The sequence below is a fragment of the Lagopus leucura genome, unplaced genomic scaffold, assembly GCF_019238085.1.
Source record: "Lagopus leucura isolate 7727_CA_CO unplaced genomic scaffold, USGS_WTPT01 Super-Scaffold_100058, whole genome shotgun sequence".
NCBI classification, from domain to species: domain Eukaryota; kingdom Metazoa; phylum Chordata; class Aves; order Galliformes; family Phasianidae; genus Lagopus; species Lagopus leucura.
This window is the reverse complement of record NW_024962304.1, coordinates 1,148,947-1,169,849: the sequence shown is the minus strand read 5'-3', so window position 1 is coordinate 1,169,849 and position 20,903 is coordinate 1,148,947. Positions and strand designations below refer to the sequence as shown.

At 41.0% G+C, this 20,903-nt stretch overlaps 1 protein-coding gene and 1 long non-coding RNA gene across 2 annotated transcripts in view; one reads left to right on the top strand and one right to left on the bottom strand.

The window, feature by feature from the left end:
* CUL1 (cullin 1) overlaps positions 1-12,856 on the bottom strand; it is a 45,882-nt gene extending 33,026 nt beyond the window's left edge. Inside the window, exons 1-2 of the mRNA XM_042886510.1 lie at positions 12,767-12,856; positions 1,985-2,277 (exon numbers count right to left, since the gene is read on the bottom strand). Coding sequence (XP_042742444.1) covers positions 1,985-2,124 — 140 coding nt within the window. The 5' untranslated portion in view covers positions 2,125-2,277; positions 12,767-12,856. The remainder of the gene's footprint in view (positions 1-1,984; positions 2,278-12,766) is intronic.
* A 6,125-nt stretch (positions 12,857-18,981) lies between these two features.
* LOC122188330 lies at positions 18,982-20,407 on the top strand. Its single transcript, XR_006181559.1, has 3 exons — positions 18,982-19,042; positions 19,142-19,334; positions 20,253-20,407. It is a non-coding gene; the product is annotated as an uncharacterized LOC122188330 (long non-coding RNA).
* Positions 20,408-20,903: the final 496 nt, after the last annotated feature.

Genomic DNA, 20,903 nt, shown 5'->3' with positions numbered 1-20,903 from the left:
TTTGGGAATATCAGGTAGAGAAGAAAAAGGCAAATGTTGTAAGAATAACAGAATACTAAGTATGTAGGTCACCTCGAAAGTAATGCTCATTTGCTTCCATGGAAACTACAAGAGCATAATAACACTACTTGATAGAGCACATTCTCAGCTACAAAACACTGCTTTTCAACATAATCATCACCATTAATGATGCACTTTCACCAGCTATGAACAACAGTCTGCATGGCAGGCTCCTAAGAATTCCCCATCAGCACTGCTGAAACGTACCAGCCACCAACTCACCATACCAACATCCACTGCATAGACTGCACTGCTGTTCAGCAAGAGTCCACGAATGTCAATGGATGCCAGTTTTTCTATGTGGAAGAATTCTATGACACCTTTACTTCATACACAGTTTCCAATCAGATGCCATTCTGTCAGACTGCCCCTCCAACTGCCATTTGCCACAGAGCAACAAAATACAATGGAATACTGTCAGGAAGTTTCAGCCTCTACTGCCATACTAACACATGCCACTGATCCTGCAGACCAATACAATAAAATAGGAGGCGTTCCAACGTTGCATTATGTATGAAGCTTTTCAGACTTTGTAGATTTCTTTCCCTTGGTCAAGAACAATACCACTATTAGCACCACAAGGAATCCGTCACCTCAAGTCTTAGAAAAGTGCTGATCCTAAACCAAATGATATTCCATCTTCTCATCTCTACTAAGGAAGTAATCTGGACACTCAGTGTTCAAGGTTTTTTTCCTCCTTAGGAGCACAGTGTCGGCAGGTACAGATAGGACTCTGTAACCATTCTGATCATGTAATCACATGTACAGAAAACCAACTTCTGTCTTCTTACAAAGCTCACAGAATCACAGATCCAATTACCTTATAGCCTCAAAGCTTGTCTTTTTGAATAAATTAACAGTGACTAAAACTTGATGTGCAATTCCAAATATGTACCAAAAAAGCTTTGAACATGGTTTTATGTATCAGAATAATAATCTATACAAAATACCTCAAAAAGTAAGAAAAATATCAGAGTTGCTTGAAGCAAGAGAGGAAATCTATTCAATTATTGTTTCTTTAATCGTAGTTGTCTACATGCTTGGCTGTACTATAATCTTTTTAAGGAGCACTTACTCTGCTATATTATAGGTTTGTAAAGCAAACACTGACCAACAGATGCAAAACAGGTCTGGTGAGAAGTTTTATCTTACTGTGGTTCCTCATCGAATCCATTTATATATGTCTTCCTCAACAGGGCAAAAAAGTAGGACTACTCAGTTTCCAAACAAAGTTTGGAAGTCAAACACTGAAGCTGTAAAACAAAGAGAGGCACAATTCTCCTTAAAATTAGTAATTAAAGGCCTTTACACATCACCTGACAGAAACAAGTTGCTCGAAATCTTCCAAATAGTAGCTTAGTAGACACAGATAGCAACAGTTCCCAGCATAAGAGATGATGGAAAATTTCAACAGTTCTTAGAGTCAAGCTAGAAATTCAAGATAAATCCATTGCACATCCCCAAAGTAGCTGGAACGTTATAAAACCAACTCAGAATAAAGTACTATTCTGAGGTTAAGGAAGGAGAAATTTTCAAGGTAACTGGACATGACTGCAAATAAGATCCATAGCATAATGACAAAAACTAACATAAAAAGGGAGAAATTTTTTTCTGTTTCTTTCACTGTATCATTGACTCAAAATTAGACTTATTAATAGAATCACTTTAAATATCTGTTCTGTCAAAGATGATCATAATCAGATCTGAAACTCAGACGTATACAACATTACAGTTTTTCAGACAACAGATTGTTTCGGCTTATTTGCCAGACAAATTAAACAGAACAGGCTAATTTTCAAAATAAAAATATATTCCTAGAAGTGACTAAGTCAAATACAAAGCAATTTTGAGTTTAAATATATAAAAAAAAAAACCTATCTTATACTAACAATGAAAGTATTAATTGACTTAGACAGTAGGATACGTGTAGAGTTCCATATATCTGGATTTTGCCATGCTTTGTCTGGTGTAAACCTGTTGAATTCCAGCTCTTAGGTCGTCCCATATCTGGTCAAGACCAATTTGTTTAAGTCCGTGTGGGTTCTGACTCCTATTAGATGACATTTTTTATTTCCTGTAAGGTCTTCCAGTGCAGCAGCCTGAGATCTGGTTATTCCTCCATCAGAATCACAAGTAACGTAACATTCTACACTCAGTTGCAGTAACTCAGCAAGAGATTCTTTATATGCAAACAGCGATGTTTCCCACGAAGATAATCTGCATGAGAAAAAAAGAAAAACGTTTTTATTATAAAACATTCTGCTAGAGGAAAGGAGAAAATCAATGGTATAATTCACACAGATAAGAAATCCATTACGAGATCTGAAGTAGAAGAAACAATTCTGCAGTTTATCAATGTGCTATAAAATATGACTATTAGTGTCCAGATCTGCCCAAAGTCTGAACATAGCTCTATCGCTGCTGCTGACATAAAAACCTAATGCTACTAAGACAATAGAAGCAACTGTTCCAAGTAGCAGATAGTATCCTACTAACAAGAGTTTCCTTTCTATACAACAAGGAAACCCTAGTGCTTCACTCAGCTCAATGTTTAGTTATAACTCATGGCTTTAACAAACGTCACGGTGGTTATCTAAGACAACCAGAAGATATTCAGTATCGTTATTTTTCTTCTTTTATCACTAAACCTTTCCAGATTTGAGGTTCTATCACAGGTAATCTTAAAATCCAAGGTATTTTAGGAAGAACTTTTATCTGGCAAATGCATGCCTATATGAATTTCTATGTTAAGTAAATGAACATCACTTTCCTGACGTGCTTGTATGAGCAAGAGAACATGCAAAGAAAACTAATTGAGTGCATAAAATAAAGATTTGCTTTTATAGAAGTCCTCCTCTGCAGCAATTAGAATTAGCAGTGCAGAATTAGGAGATTCCCCTAGGCGTCAAAGCAGTTAACGTGGTAAAAAAAATTAACAAGTAACCAACTTGTAATAAGTAAGGATCAACTGACATTACAGACCATCTGCTGTGAAACATTATTACGATAAAGAGAAAGAAACAGTGCCTTACGATAATGGAGCTGGCACCTGCCAGGATCACATGCAGTGTTTCGTAACTTCAAAGACAAGGCACACTGAGGCCTGATAAACCTTACTATTTGTTTTCATCTCTTCGCAGTGCAATGTGAAGATGCTCTTCCAGCGTCTAAAATTTGACGTCTGTTCTTTGTCACAGCCACTTCTAGAGTATGCACACTCCACTTGAGATTTCACACAGTTTTCAAGGGTCGGTATTACCTTATACCCTCCCTGCACGACCCCTTGCAAATTACAGGTGGGGGAGGGCTGGGAAAGGATGACAACATTTAGGTTTTTCAGTCAAAGAATCAGCCTTTCCACAGTAACACAGAAGCTAACAAACCTCATAGGCCTTTACTATCCGTCATCTCTAAGCATTCAAACCTCATTTCAAAGTAAAAAAAAAGACAACATTTAGAAGTATTTCCATTACATCAATCTGTGCAACAAGTACTGTCTCATTTCAATCTGTTTCTAAAGCTAATTTTTCTTTTACATGAGCAACGATTACTTGGAAGATTAGGGGGAGAAAAAACAGGAACAAAAGCAATATATAACCTATAAAGGGCATATAACACTCTGCTTTGCGTTTCTACAATTATTTCAAACTAATAACAAAGACACACTGGAACAATGCACCATGCTGAAGCGTAAAACAAATCATATCTTATTCATATTTAATGTCCTAAACAAGGGTGCTACAGAAGTAATGATGAAGGAATTTCACAGCTTTGCAATGAAAGCCAGCAAGTTCAAAGGTACAAGAGCGGCTATTCGGTCTTCTTGAGGCACAGTTTGAAGGGCATTTACACACCCACAAGCTTGCACTAAGTCCTAGTAGTCCTACAATCCTATTGCGCTGTAAGAGGAAGCAAGCTAATTAATTTCATCTCTAGAATCCAAGATAATCAACTTTTAAATTCTGGTACTACTTCAACTCTCCACGTAAGCAAAAAATGACAGTCATGAACCTATATATTACTCTGTCAGCACCCATAAAAAGTGACTGACCATTACTCCTACTTATCTGTAAGAAGTAAACAGCCTCGAATATGACGTAGTTTAGTAAAAATAAATACTACATATGTGAAGAAAAACAAACAAATACATAAACATTTGTCCCAACTCCTACAAAATACTTGGTCAATGCATAAAAGTTCACAACAGAAGACTAATCCCTTAATTAGCTAAGAGAAGGTGCTAAAACCATTACAACAACCCTCTCAAGGATGCCATTCTGTCACACTGCCCCGCTGCTGCCAAAATACAATGGAACATTGTCAGGAAGTTTCATCCTCTACTGCCATACAGCAAAATAAGCTGCTAGATGTTGTGGGCCAACATAATAAAACAGGAGGCACTGCTTTCAGAGCAGTTCTTGTACTTCTCCCAAAACTTCAGAACAGAGAGATGTGCTACTCCCTCTCCTTTCCATTACCCAGGGTGGAACACAGCTCACATGCAAGGCATCAGATCTCACTTGAAAACAGTCGCTTGAGTTTTACTGACCTTTTAATACCAAGCTGTATTTCTTTTAGCTATCCCTTATGAGGAAAATAACATGCACGTTGGATAGGTTCTATAGAGAGTAAATTTTCAGGAATCATATGACAAGCACACCGAAATCTGCCTGATTTACAGTGTCTCCAGTCATATAGTAGAACTACTACTTTATTTTGACGTCCCAATACAACTTCTGCCTTCACAGCTATACAGCCCATGCACTATTCTCTCATAACCACTTATTTCCAGACTATAGTTTTTAAGACAGTTTACTTCTGTATCTGTATAAATAATTACAGATGGAATTTGAAGCTGCTCGTTTCTTGACCCACTAAAAACTTGCAGGCTTTTCCCAACTGATCAAGATCCCAGGGAGCCTTGTTTTTGTTGGGTTGGATGTGGGAGATTTTTTTCTATTGTTGTTATTGTTCTTGATCTTATTTCCTCCCACTCTCCTGTATTTCAGCAAGTCTGATCAAGAATTTCAACAGATCTCTTGTACTCAGCAATCAGCAACTCTTAAAGAGGCTATCAGCACTTGGCTCCCAGAGTCTCATAACCTAATAAGTCTATTTACTCTTCGCATATCCCCACTTACCAATTACAGGCAGCTCTATAGATATAAAACAGTCTAAGATTTCTCAAGTCATGCAGAAACATCTTTAGGAAAGGCACGTAAATGAAGAGAGCCAAGAACAACACACCTTCTTCCACTGCCAGCTAATCCACAAGATGCAATTTACAACACTACAGAGCTACAAGTATTAGCTTGGGCAGGATGGAGGACAACTTAAAAATTCTCTTTTCACTTTTTACTTCCGTGTCTTTACTTCTGTGTTTTTTTTTTTTTTTTGTTTTGTTTTTTTTTAAAAGATTTTTTGTTCAAGTTCTCAAATCTCACAAATCCTAAAGGATACAGCCTCCACTCTAGCACATTTATTTCTGAAGGGGTGGAAAGAGGCAGAAGAAAGAATTCTATTTTGCCCCTGTAATCACTTGCACTAGTCATTTATGATTTCTAAGACACTTTCTATAATCACATGCCTCCAAATTAATTATTACCACCTAAGTTTAAGTGAGGTTATCATTATGAATTCAAAACTCCAACCGAACATAGCTTAGTTGAGCCACGGTCCATTACACAACATTCTATAGCACTGAGATTTCTGTCCAGAAGTGTTCTAGGTCACTAAACTGTATAGCCAGTTTACTCACGTAAAATGACCTCGTCCTTACAGCAAGACTAGAAGCAAACAAGCAAGCATACACTTCACACAGCACAAACATGTAACTAATCAAAACCTAGAGAATCTGCCTATAGTAGGCATTTATTTCTACCACATTCCATCAGAATGAATCCACAACTACTGTTTTATAAAAAAAGTTATTCAAAAATCGCAACAAATTATATCAAACCAGAAGAGAAATATTCCTTTTCCCTTTTCAACTCAAGCAAAGATATTTAATAAACAAATTATGCAAGTTACAATGTTCAGTTTTTCTGTATTATTATTACACACTAATGAGCTACACATAGTGTGGAAATCTTCAGTTCATCTTTTTTTCAGGAGTTAAATTCGGCCCATCTCATTAAAAAAAAAGAAAGAGCACAAGCGAAGATGCTTAATTTCACAGTACTTCAATACCCAGCTATGCTCAGTGGTGTACAGTTTGAACAGTTCCTAGTTTACCTTAATGAGCTCTAAAACTTGAGCTGACTCCTGCCTTCTTTCGGCGAGGTACCACTCCGACGGGCAGTACCTGCAGCTCTACCAGAACACCCTTCTACCTTCATTCATGCACCAATGACTAAGCTGCCAACTGGAAAAACAAAAGTTATTCCTCACAGATAGAAAGATATAAAAATACAGATGAATTTAAACACTTAAGCAAAACAAGGAAGGAAATTGCAGTTTTCACATGTTCTTAAGTTATGCATAACTGTGCTCACTAAAAGCCTTTTTTTAACTGACATGGTTTTAACTTGCATGCCTAATTTCAAGGATTTTTCCAAAAGATGACAGTACCTGAGAGCATAAAGTTTCAGTGTGCTGCTTTTTTACCTCTCTCTGCTTATTCTTTTACCGATTCTCAACACTGTTCCACGGCTTCTTGTTTTCAGCTTTACCCGTATCTTGCTAGAGCAAACAGTTCCTGCAGCTAATGACAGGAATCTCAGTACAGCAATGCAACAGCTAGTGCAAAATGAACAAGTGATGCCTCATAAACAAAGGCTAAGTCTAGACAAGGTAAATTTTCCTGGTACATCTACACAGTCTTCTCCGCTGGAAGCTGAAGTAAACTTTTGTAAACACTAATGATCTACTAAGAAAAGTTTCATAGTAGTCTTACTGTACTGACATCAACTTTGTAAATAAGAGACCACATCCCTAACACAAGTATATTTCTGAAGTGAACGCTTTCTCTAATTTGAAATCTCACATCTTTTTGTGTTGCAAACAAGATGCAGGGTGTTTTATCATTGTTTTTTCATTTGTTTTAAACTGAGTGTGCAGTGATAAGTCTTATAGTTTCTTTTCAGCTCTTGCACATGGAAAAATGAAGGCAGCTGACATGAAGAAAATACTGAGTGCAGAGAATCAAGTCAAGATATGAGCACGCTGAAGAGAAGTGGGAAGGCTTTGACAAAAAAGATGACCCTCAGAAACAGTTTATCTGCACTCCTGCTCTGTGACTTAAAATACAAATGGATACAACCTGAATTTAAAACAAAAACAACTCATGGCTGGGTGAACAACACTGACCGAGGTGCATTTACTGAATTAGCAAGGAAGGTGGAGCTGATGAAAACGAGGGAGAGCCAGTTGTGAAAGCACAACGGCAGATACATGATATGCCAAGCAGAAGGCAGAACAATGAACCTTGCTTTTCTTAAAAAGCAAGTTCAGCAGTAGTAAAAGCACGGAATCATACTGCATTTGATTTAGCAAGAATGAACACAGAAAGCTCTGGAAACCGAAATATCCTGAGCTGGCTTAGGGACCCTACTTATCCTGAAAGATCAATTCTCACAGAGAAAAAAATTTCTAAAAGCCCTTACCAGTTTACCCACTTACCAATTTAGTGGGTTAGAACACGGATCCTACAGGTCTACACCAAGAAAATTTTGGTCTTGTTTTACAGTTCACTTCAGTCACAGTATCACAGAATCATAAGGCTGGAAAAGACCTCTAAGATCATCTAGTCCAACTGTCCACCTACCAGCAATGCTGCCTAATAAACTGTGTTCCTTAGTACCACGTTCCTTGGTACTTCAGGACATGCACGTGTCCTGAAGAGCTCCGGGGACAGTTACTCAACCTCTTCCCTGGGTAGCCCATTCCAAGGCCTGACCAGTCCTTTAGAGATGATGTTTTTCCTAATGTCCAACCAGAACCTCCCCTGGCACAACTTCAAGTCATTACATGTTGTACTGCTGCCAATTACCTGGGAAAAGATGCTCATTTCACTACAACCTCCTTTCAGGTAGCACTCTCTACAACTAAGATCTCCCGCGAGCCTCTTTTTCTCCAGACTAGACAATCCCAGTTCCTTCAGCTCCTCCCTCATAAGGCTTATGTTCCAGACCCTTCACCAGCTTTGCTGCCCTTCCCTGAGCATACTCCAGGGCCTCAATGTCTTTCTTGTAGTGAGGGGCCCAAGAATGAACCCAGAACACAAGACGTGGCCTCACCAGAGCTGCACACAGGAAGACAATCTCCTCCCTGCTCCTGCTGGCTGTGTTTGAACATTCAATTCTCTAAGCGTCAGCACAAATCACTTTGCATCACAGCACCATTCAGTGCACCAACACACACAAATTCATACTGACCTGTTAAACATAAAAAGCAATTTTCACTTGTAATAACGTTTCCACTGAAACTTTCTACACTGCTCTTGGAGACTGGTGATTCCTATCTCTAAACAGTACTGACGTTTACAAGTGTCAGTCAGCCCTGACTAGAATCTCCTCCCAGCAGCATACTAATTTCACAGCATCTTCCATCTTGGTACTTCCGTAAGAGAGCAGCCTCATTGAAGTCTAAATCAGGATTCACGCGTGATTTTTTCTGGTCCAACTAAGATGTCTAAACTGTGAAAGCACAATCTTACAGCAAGGAATTTATACTGCACAAAAAGAGATTCGTATCATTTCAGCTACATTTCAGCTAGTTTTCAATCACTTTTAATCTCCAATGGCTGCAAGTGGCAAGACTAGTACAAAAGTGAAACATCTTAACATCTTAAGCGAAGTAAAAGTTGAAACTGATGTACATCTCTAACAGCCACACCTAAGCCCTTATTATCACACGCCATTAGGTCTTAAAGCTAAGCCTGCTAACAAAATCCATTTTAATCAATTTACTTAAGCATGTTTGTCTTTGCATTTCACTTCTCCTACTAGTGATGGCACACCCAAGTTTATTATAAAAATTCTGTTATCTCTGAAAGCCTAGATAGTAAAAGAACAGTCTGCTTTCTTAAGAAAATGCAAATTTTCAATAAGCATCTTAAATTGTATATGAAGTTTCTCCCTTGATTCCCCATAACATTTGCTCATGGTATTACTATCACGAAAAGCAAGACAGAAAGAAAAGCACCCAACAAAAACGGTTTTCTATAATCCTTCTTTGCCCCTCCACCTCTGTCCTCCCCAATTAAGTCCTCCAAACCTTAGACAAACTTTCCAGATTTTTTATTTTTAGACAAAATTCCAAAGTCTACAATGCTGTGACACTGGATGAAATGAAAAACTTACATAGGGAATTAAGCTTAAATTACAGAGAAAAGCAGGGTGAACCTCATACAGCTAATTACTCACAACGCAAAAAGTTCTGAAATCTAACTACGTTCCAATGCCTCAGTTACACTACAGTAAGGTTCTAAGTTACAGCACTACATAATTGCGTATCAGAGCTGGACGACTTTGCTACTTCATTACTTAATTCAGTCTGTAAGAGGTCCCAACTGTGCTGTAAAGCAATCAGTAGCCAATCTGTGGTAGTTCCTCCATTGAAAAACCTCCATTTCCCACAACAAATACTTACTTCAAAATATATATACATACAAAAAAACAGAAAAAAATATACAAGCTCAATGATTCTCTGTAGCTTTCCAAGCACTGAATTTTCTTACCTTTGTCTTTTCCTTAAGGAAAATCCCACTTCAACGAGTAAGGGCGACTCAACGGTGTCAGCACCAATAATAAAAATTTAAGTTTACACCCTATACAGGGTGTAACTTGCTTGCTTCCTCACACACACCAAGTTAAGGCTGCACAGTGAGTACAAAGGCAGAACCACCACCCAGCTACCTTACCTAACCCACTCCTGCCCTCAGCAAATTGGAAAACGCTGGTTAAAAAGCACAATATAGCTCACCGTGCATCAGCACTCATCTATCCTATACTGACAGATCCAAATCTTCACAGCAGTAACGCACATTTGTGACGTTAAAACAAGTGTGAGACATCTTTGAAAAGACTTCACCCACTAGGAAAATTTGTAAAAAATATTAAGTTTGAATGCCAGAGAAACTTCAGGTATAACCAACTACATAACGACTGGCTCCCGGTATGCGGCTCATCATCAAATTGGGCCTACTGAAATACGTGTAACTACGCAGAACCACACACTGCTTGAGGAAGTTAACACTACTCACAGATCTTAACGTACAAACTGTAAGGAAACACTTTTTTAAGCAGAATTCCTGAGATAACTTTTTCAAAGTACCCGCTATTATCTCCCTAACAGTACAGGTAGAATACCCTACATTACACCACGATGGAGAATAAGTCAAATTCAAAAAAGCCACCTCAGATCAGTATCCGAATGAGGGTATGCATCAACATAGCTTAAATTAATTTCAATGTTTTATAGAAATGCAATGAAATTTTCTCATGCAGTGGAAAAAGGACTATAGTGAAAGGAGGATAATTTAGTTAAGCCAGCACAATCATTTTGTCAGTCCAGCAGTGAAACGTGTATGCCTAATTCAGGTGCCCAAACTGTAAACTATTCTCAGTATAGAACAGACAAATGAAAAGGTTTCCTCCACAGGGGTTCGTCAGCTCAGAAGCCCTGTTCAGTTGCACTGAGGAGTTGTCGCTCAGTTGAGAAAGTTGAGAAAGATCGAGTTGTCAAAATTAGACACCAAACTCGGATTCTGAAGTTCAGTGCAGAAATTACTCTCCAGATTCAATGTATTCCCCACACTGCCACAGGACAGCTGTATTTAATGTTTAAATCATACTCAAATACATCACAGTAAGATCAGTTACATCTCATAACCTTAAGAACCAAAGTAAGACAGACGCAAGAGATTTGGCAGCAACTCCTGAGAAACAAGAGAAGCCACAAAGCAGAGGGAAAAGACTACAGCAGTCACCAGCAGACACCAAGTGCCAGCGCAACACACTCCTAACCATCAAATGACAGAACTGCAGCAGCTCTGCAATCTGCATATCTGGAGTAAACACCATGCACCAAAGAAGTTTCTTACTACTTCCTCAAAGCTAATGCATCCTAAACACACTCTGTATCTTCTAAGTACCAACTTGAAGTATTACAACAATACAGTATTATGAGTGTTCAGCGTAATTTAAGTCACACAGCCACTAGGTATTCCTGCTCCCCACTAAAACCTTTTGGCAGGACTAAGAGGATGGTCTGAGCTGGAATTTCTTTTCCTAGACTAGCATCGGGTTAAGCATATATTAAATTGATCATATATGAAAGCATTTATTGACGAAAGGTTATTAAGGAAGTCAGTAACAAACAAATGAAAACAAAATAAGGCGAAACAAGTAAATAATCTGTAATCTCCTAATGCTTAAAGATAAACTAAGCTCACATTCCTTTCTTGTCAAAGGCACAGCTGGAGAACTTGAACACGGCAGGAGACAGCAGGTGAGCCTACAGAGGAAAGGAATATGTCAAGGGAAAAGAGGTGAGATAACAAAGAAGATTTTTAAGACAAGAAAGTAAAATCAGAAGGGCAAGAAACAAAAACAAACAAACAAAAAAAAAACAACAACCAACACGGTAAAGGAAATAGTTACTGGGATGAAGAAAGCTGAAACAGGAAAGGTCATAAGGGAATGATGACAATTAAGAAATATAGCTTGAAAAGGAAACAAGAAGGATTGAGAAAGAATCCCAGTAAGGACACAGCTTTCAGCAGCAGACGAAGTTACCAGAAGACAAAGAAGGTGATTAGCTGCAATGACAAAAAAAGATACAGGACTAGCCACCTCAGAATGGAGGCAATGCACAAACAATCTGGTAAGAGGTTACCTGAGGGGGAACCTCTCCCTGGGAACACGGCAGAAGGGAGCTGCAAGGGAAAGCCTGAGCACACTTTTTGATAGAGAGAAAGCTGGGGAAGATGAGAAAAACAAAAATAAATACTTTAAGAGACGATGGTAAGGTGTTGGGAGACACACAGAAATTTAGCTACAACCACGTAGGTCCCATTCAAACCTGAGAGCCATTAGAGCTTTGCGATGGTGACAACAGGGTGAAAGCCACACGGAGCAGGCAAAGGAGAAGCGAAGACAGGCAACAAACTAACACTGGCGACGAGACAGGCTACTGGAAAAGCTCCAGGAGCCTCAGGATATAATAGAAGAGGCCTAGGACGAACATGGCCTGGGCGTGCAGTCCTTGGACCGACGGGAGGGCAGGGGAGGTGCGGGGCTCCGAGAAGAAGGGCCAGGATCTGAGAGAGACGTAAAGCTGGAGCAACGACCGGGTCCAGGCCACGTGCCGGGAAGGGAAGGGCTGGGCGCCGGGAGGGAGGGAGGCCGGGCCGGCCTCGGGACGGGAGAGGGCACAACAGGCGGACCTGCGAGGGCAGGGCTGCCGGCAGTGGGGGCCCCCGCGGCCCAGCGGGGCGATGTAATTCTAGCGCGCGGCGAGAGCCCGGAGGTTCGAGGCCGGAGGTCCGAACCCGTCGCACAACGGCTCCCGCCGCCTCCGGAACGCGGCGTACGCCCGGGAGAAGAAAGGCGGGCGGGTCGGCCAGGCTCAGCCGCTCCCGCTCCTCGCCGCGCTCCTCAAGGCCGAGCCGCGCTCCGTTAAGCCCTCGTCGCCTCGGCCCAGCTGGGCCTCCCCGCCCGACCCGGCTCAGCTGCGACACGGCACCGCGGCCTCCCGCACTCACCAGCACCGCACGTCCCGCAGAGTCAGGCCGCGTCCGCCCGCCCCTTCCGCCTCCGCCGAGCCCAGATCCGCCGCCGCCTCCCCTCGGCACGGCTCAGAGAGCGCAAAGGCGCCGCCCCCCAGCGCGGCCCAGCGCGGCCCGGCCCGCGGCGCGGAGGAGACCCGAGCCGTGGGTCGGCCCTGAAGGCGGGCGAGAGGCCGACAAAGACGGCGCGGCAGAACCTCTCCCCGCCTGAGCCACCGGAAGAGATCGGCGTAGCGCGAGCCTCGCGGCCGGAACTAAAAATCACCGGCAGCCGCGGCGGGGAGGGGTTTGCCCTTCGGCTGCGCTCGGATCCGCCAGCTTGCCTGCGCCGGCTGCCCCGGCGGAAATGAGAAGGGCAGGTGCGCGCCGCCGGAAGTGGCGGAGGTGGTGCGGCGGCCGCAGGCGCTGGGCCTCGTGTCCTGCTGCCCGGGGGTCACCGTGCCGGATCCCCAGCGTTACCCCGCTTCCAGAGACGTCGGGCGTGCTCGCTTCCGATCTAAAACGCTGAGAATTATGTCCGTCCACGATGAAATCGCGGATGCTTTTGTAATTATTAGGTACGGATTCTTAGCTTGTCCCAAGCCATCCAGTCTCAAAGTTCCAGTGAGTGCTAAAGAAGATCCCCGCCTGGCGTTACTAAACTACATGGCTCTCCTCCGAATGGCAGCAAGAGTTGTTAGCTTCAAGTAAACGCTGAGTTGAGAAATGACAGAGATTGTCATAATGACCTAAACGTAATTAGAAATCTTAATGTAATTGTGAATTACAAAAAAAACCTTCTCAGATAACAGCATTGGGAAGAGAATAGGGTAGAAATTCTTCAGAAGAAAAGTTTAATCATTCGGTTTGCAAGCAAGCTGGGAGACTTGCTTTTGAAGGCCTGACTGATAGAAAAATGGATCATGAACTAAATAATTGTGTTTGTGGTCTATGAACAAATTATGTAGCTTTAATGCAAGATGATAAAATACCAACTGCTAGCGTTCGCATCATTGTCATGTGGATTGCAAGAGGGGCAGTTAATTTTTAACAGCATGGAATGGATTATGCAAAATCAGACCAAAATTAAGCTAGGTAATTACAATTAAGGTTTTGGAAAAGTAATCTTTTGGACTCTGTCCTGCCTTACAATTCCGCAGTCCTCAGGAATAAATACTCATGGAACTGTGCTGCAAAGGAGGAGAGGGGGATTAATGGATCCTCTGTATTTTGTTTAGTCAAGGCTCTCTGCACTGTATCCTCCCAAACTATGCAGACTTTCCCTGCCAAAATGAAGTCAAATGCTGGTCTGATTTATACCTGAAGATACTTAAAGCAATTTCCACAATCATAAAAAAGTTTTGTTCTTTGTATGAAGAATTCTGCCCAGAAAATGTAATGTTTCTTATGAGGAGAGAAATGGGAAGGCAACAAAGAGAAACAAAAGATTTCTTTGCTCTCCAAAATGTTCAGCTGGCTCCATCAGCTTTACATGATTTTCAAAAACCAGCCTTCTTAAAGCTTAAACTCAAAGCCCTTGGTCACTTAAGTGCCTGCAAATATATTTCCCTCTAATAATGCCTTCAACACAGCCTGCTGAAGCGGACACAAGCAAAACCACTGATACAGCTCTTCTAATGAAACAGCTCTGGTTGAACTTGAGAAGCACAGTCTGAGAAACTGGTGTAGTATAGAGCAGGGACGCATCAGTCAGATGGCATCACAGTGCTTTATTTTGTCCAATGCAGGCATACTTTGCAAGTATCATTCTTAGGCATGACTAAGTTTCCGGTTTGCCTGTATGGACTGCACTAGAGCAGAGTCAGTGTTAGTCATCCCCTGTGTTGCATCGCTGTGGCCAGCTCTGCATGGTACAGTAAAGATGACGACAGGTGAGAGCAAACAAAATAGTCTGGGGGAGATGGAACCAAATCCAATGGACTAATAAAAGATAATGACTTATTTTTCAGTCTTAGAAAGTAAGTTTTAGTCATGTATTTTCAAATAGTTGCATTTATAGAGGAACTCCACCACCTTCCTGGGCAGCCTGTCCTAACACCTCACTCTTCCCGAGATGTTTTTCCTAATATCCAACCTAAATCTCCCCCAGCACAACTTGAAGTCATTACATATTTTCCTGTCACCTGGGAAAAAAAGGCTAACCCTCACATCACTACAACCTCTTTCTCAGGTAGGAGTAGAGAGCTATAAGGTCTCTCCTGAGCCTCCTCTTATCCAGACTAAACAATCCCTGTTCCCTCAGCTGCTCCTCATACAATTTGTGTTCCAGACCCTTCACCAGCTTTGTTACTCTTCCTGGGACTCAATGTCTCTCTTATAGCAAGGGGCTCAAATCTGAACATAGTGCTTGAATTGCATCCTTGCCAGTGCTGAGTACAGAGGGATATAGTCTCTAATCCTGTTACACTATTTCTGTTACAAGCCAGGATGCCATTCACCTACCTGGCACACTGCTGACTCATGTTCAGCTGGCTGTCAACTAACACCTCCAGATTCTTCTTCTCTGTGCAGCTTTCCAGCTTGCCACTCTGCCCCAAACCTGTAGGAATGCATGGGGTTGTTGTAACCAAAATGCAGGACTCAGCACTTGGTCTGTTAAAGCTGACACAAAAAAATTGGCCTCGGTCCATTGATCCAGCCTGTCCGTATCCCTCTGAAGGGCCTTCCTGCCCTTAAGCACATCCACGCTCCTCCCAGCTTGGTGTCATCTGCATACTTACTGAGGATGCTCTCGTCCCTTTGTGCAGATCATCACTGAAGACAGTAAATAGGGCTGGCCCCAATACTGATCCCTGAGGAACGTCGCTCATGCTTGGTCACCAGCTGGGATTAACTCTGTTCATCACCACTCTCTGGGCCCAGCCATCCAATCAGTTTTTTACCCAGTGAAGAGTAGGGCCACAGATAAACAAGGCAAGTGGAAAAGAAGTGGGCAAAAAGTGTGGGAGGAAGGCAGGCAGGTTCTGCACTAGATTGGGGTTTTTGCTTGAGATCTGAGAATTATGCACGTTGATGTTTGTTTGCGTTAATTTGTTGTTACTTTAAGGAGGCAAGGCACAGTCCTCTGCTTTTAATTGTGATGCTGGTAGTTTGTTTGGCACTCTGAAGAGATAGGCCAAAAAATAAAAGTAAAAAAATCCACACTGTAAGATGCAGACATTGGGTGTAACATGATTCATTCATACACATACTGAAAAAAATCCAGTTTCAGGGTAAGTGGTCACAGAAAGGAAAAAGGAAATGAATACTAAAGTAAATATCACTTCCCCCCTCCCCCCCCATAGCAGAATGTTTACTGTACTTTAAATTGTCCAGTGGAATTTACGTGTGTGACATGAAAGAGGAGACATTTCCTTCAGAAGCAGCAGCAGCCAAAATATCAAGTACAAACTTCATGGGAGAAATCAACTCCAGAATGAGTTTACGAAACTGCTGAGAGGGATCTGCTTTTAATTTCCACAAATTTCTCACTTGTTACAGTGTTCTACTACCCATTGAGACTGTACTAGAGTTCACAGGAATGTATGATGAAAGAGTAGCTAATAGCAGAGAGGCTGCTGCTGAACGTGCTTCTCTCATAATAATTAGTGTAAAGTTATGCTACAGAGATTCCCAAACATATTCACACTTTTGAACGAGCGAGAAGGTACTTAGTATTTTTAATTTCTTTGGCCATGCTCAGCATGCTCACAAAAGGGGACACGAGTTTGAAAGTCTCCCTCAAAGACATCTTAGCAGTAGTCAAAGTTTGTCACTAACCAGTATGTTTATTTGATGAATTATAGGTGATTTTTTATACACGTTATAAAAACATAACTGGAACTACTGAAAGTCTTCAGTCCTCAATGCGTTTAATGAATTTATATATGCACATCTGACTTTTCTTGAAGGTGTGCAAGCATTAATTACTATTATTTTCCTCTCGGTTACTTAGTCCAGTGCTTCCAGTTTTGAAGCATACAACGGATCAGTGAAAGCAACGAAGAAATTCTGCAAATTACTTTCTGCCAAGAAAATCCTTCAGATGCCACGAGCACTAAGAATGTTATTATGATTTGATTGGGGCAACAGAGTAATAGAGATGCAAAAATAAGTTATTGAGAGGATATGCAAAGTAGATGAAGGGAGAGGTTTTGCTGAAAAAAATCACTGGAGATTAGATTTTGCACTAAGGTGGTGGCACAAACACTGCTGTGTCCGTGAGTTTGTGACGTAACTGGAGTTTATAGAAGGAAAAAGACTACAACCGTGTACACTAACCTGATAAATGTCCCAGCACACATGCAAAAAAAAAGTTTGATCAATTTCCGAATAGTCAGTGGGAGGTGGTGGTTTGGTTTTCCTCAGTACTGTGCCACATACGTATAGTTACCACATTCCGTGCTGTGGAGATAGGCCTGCTAGTAACTGCTTTCAAACCTGTAATTTTTAATCAGATTTGAGAGAAGCATGTTATACTTAATTTCTTTAAAGAAAGGTATTCCCTGAGTCCCAGGGTGGAGCTGAATCACATCTGACTCTGACACTGTCAGTGGTGTGACTCAAATATTCAGACCTAAAGGTAAGAGATTCTCGTGGTCCAAAAGCAAGTTTTTTTTTTTCCTGCACTGTGAAGAGCAACATGGAAGGTTCTGAATTATCCATCTGGTCTTATCACCAGGAAGGATATATTTATGTCTGGAAGTCTGCTCAGCACTCAGTTCCAACCAGTCCCTGTGAGTGCAGCACACTTCCTCACTGTCATTCCTTGAGAATATTTGAACCCAGGGCTACTCAGAAATGGAATATAGCTAAATGATATTGGATCATCTGATCAGTTAAACTTCTAAGGAGTTTGATATGAGTCTGGCACTTGCCTATGTAATGATTTTTCTTGCTACGAGTCAGAGTGACATTTTTGGAATTCATCTGGTAATCTGGTAAAGTTGCAGAGTTGTCTGGATACTTGTCATGTACATAGTGGATAAGGATGCCTTAATGCATATTTTTCCCATCTTTCTTCATAACCAGAATGCTTGGTACTCCTTTGTGCATCCTCAAGCCCTGACAGGAGTTACAATTTCCAGATACCTGGAGTCTGTTCAGAGCAACCTTCAGCAGTCTTGTGTATCAAGAGTTTGTACCAGAACAGTTTCTCCGTGTATCTCACGCATTCTTGTGAACTGTATTATGATGATTATATGTTTTTACCTCCAGGAAGTGGCTTAAAATATGCTCCTACTCTTTTTGTTCTTAAAAAAATGCCATCAGAAATCTATAGAAAGTATTCTCTGTTCCCAAGGTAAAGACACGAAGTTTCACCCCTTATCTAAACAGACAGCTTTCTCAGAAGTCTTATTACCTCCCGATACTATGAGAGCTTTGTATTCAAATCTAACATTAACAATTTAAAGGAAAAATGTTTTGATAACCTCTTTTTTTATGAGATACTTAACAGTCATTTTCTTTTGCAGGAGAAAGTTGTTTGTGGATAATTTTATAAGTTATTGCATATCACAACAGATGTACATTTTCAGGGTTTTCTTTTTCTGGCCAAAAAGACTATATCCTTCTTTTCTTCCCTTTTTTTGTCCCCCTTCCCCTCCTAGGCCTTCACACTGTTTGACATAAGGCATATTATTTGACCTGAAAGGAAGGGATGAATGGTTGACTGCAGTATTTAAATATACTGGGAAGAAGTGATAGATTTTGCAGCTTTTCTGCTGAGCGGTGTAGCGATTGGACAGACCAGTATGATGGGAAAAGGCATTTCATCAGAGGTGCAATGACAGAAGGATCAGCACAATAGAAAGATGCTATAAAGGAAAGGGATTACTTACCTGTATCAGAAGATTTCACATCCACCAAGGAAAGCTTCGCCAAGGAGAGATGTCCAAAGAGAGATCCTTCCCCAGTGGGGTGTAAGAGAGGTGCAGCCAGGCTCCACCCCTTCCTGTCACACAGCTGAATTGCCTTTCCCTGTGCTCCCAGGGCTGGCCCAGTCCTTTCCCCAGGTGCTCAATTCAGGCTGTGTCTCAACGGTTCCCATACAAGTGGAAAGTTTGAGCGTCAGGATTATCATCATTGCTCATAAACCAGTGCCACTATCTATCACGAATGTTTGAATAAGCTAATTGAAATAGGACACCATCTGTCCTTCCAAACTCAGAGGTACCTGGAAGATTCTACCTCTTCCTGCGTTGTCACCATTTGCCTTTTGATTTTGCAGAAGTCACAGTGTTTTTCACAGAGACAAACCTCTGCATATGGAAGGTAGGTAGCGCCGTATTCACAGATTGAATAAGAAAGCAGTCTTAAGAACAGCTGCACCAATAAGGTAATTTAGTTAGTCTGCTGCTCTTTCGTTCACAGGTAGCTGCAGGCCGGTGTTAACATTGGCGAGCCCTCTTGCTGTCTGTGTCACCAGGAAAAGCACAGGATTGTACTTGTGCTCCAAACTTCTGATTTTGCTTTTCTCTACCAAGTGCTTTTCACCTGAACTATTGTATTGGAAGTCTGCAACAAATTGAATTTCAGCATTGTAATGAATGCCCTGACCACAACAGTAAGTGGACTGCCAGAGGATTTCTAATTCTTGCTGCTGAAGACAGATGTTTGATTTTAAATCTCATAATCTTGCTATCTCTCCACCTGGGAGCTGTAGGTAGATAGCTGATCGCTATGATATTTCAGTCTGTAGGCAGAAATGGGAATAGGTTTGCTAGAGCACTGGTGGCTACTTGAGGGATTATCAGAAAAGAGCATCATGATATCAGATATACGTTGGTAAGAACATCAATTCTTTTGGCATCTTAGGTTTGTGTTTTTTTTTTTCTTTTCTGCAGAGGTTGGCAAACATTTTTAGGTCAGTGATCACAGCTTCTGTTAATTCTTTAACTGTTCAGGAACCTGGGAAATCAGTACTTGAGTCTGAACAGTGAATGATCTGAACTGGTATATGTGGGGGAATTGTTAGGTCACAACTTGAACTGGGGATTGAGCACCTGGACAGGGGACATAGGCTGGCTCCTGAGAAGGAGTGCTGCATGGCCAGAAACACCCTTCACCAGCTGGGTGCGTTCATCTCTTCTTCCTGTGTATGACTATTGGCCTAACTGTAAGTTCTGGTGTAACTAAGAACCTCTCAGAAGCAATTTTGTCTCTTTGTGAGCAGAAAAGAGCATAAACAGTATTGTAACAGAAGTGGTTCTTTGGCATCAACAGAAACCAGGAAGCATTTGAAAGTATTACAGCTGGGACCCAATAGTTAAAAATATGATACTTGGTCTCTAGATTCTTAAGGTCTAGCACAACTAAGACCTTGAGTTACTATGAAGAAGAGTTAGCAAATATCCAGGTACGTATTTCGTGTGATTTCTGTCTAGATCAGATGAGTTTCAGTAATTTTCATAATGAAGTAGTTGCCAGAATGCTTTAATGTTTCTATTTCAGAAGACTGAGAAAACCTAATGAATTTTTACAGGCAGAAGACACATTTTGTTGATTAATCAAAACCACCTTCACACCATCATGAAGAACTGGCTTACACTGAGTTGAGCAAGCAATCATTTTTACTCTAATTCTGGTGTATTTTTTTCACAGTCAAGTACAAGCTTTTTGCAAACCCAGATACCAGTGGAAGATGTACTTTTCTTTTTCTTGAAAAGAAAGCTAATTTGCAAGTAAATTACGAAGGAATTAAAATTACTGATGTTAAAATAAACCAAGAACATTGTGTCACTTGAGACTTATGCTTTTAGTTATTTGCAATTACAATTTGCTTTTATTGTTCAGTAATATATGGTAGGTCTCCCACATACTTTTGAAAATTCACCTAGTTTGATGGATATTTTGTCTCTTCACTAAATAAAAGAATAAGTAATATGAATAATGACAATATTAATGTGTGGGAAAAAAAACCAAAATCCATTGTAACTACTCTGGATGATAATTACAGGAAACAATGCCTTAAAGATGTTGCCAATCCACAACTGCCCCCTTTTACAAGTAAACAAAAGTACCTGCAGAAACTGAGAATCTGTTTATTTTACTCTGATTTCCACATTTCAAATACCACAAGTTTTTCTGGGCACAGTGTATACTTAGCATTTATACATCTATCTGTATGAACTGC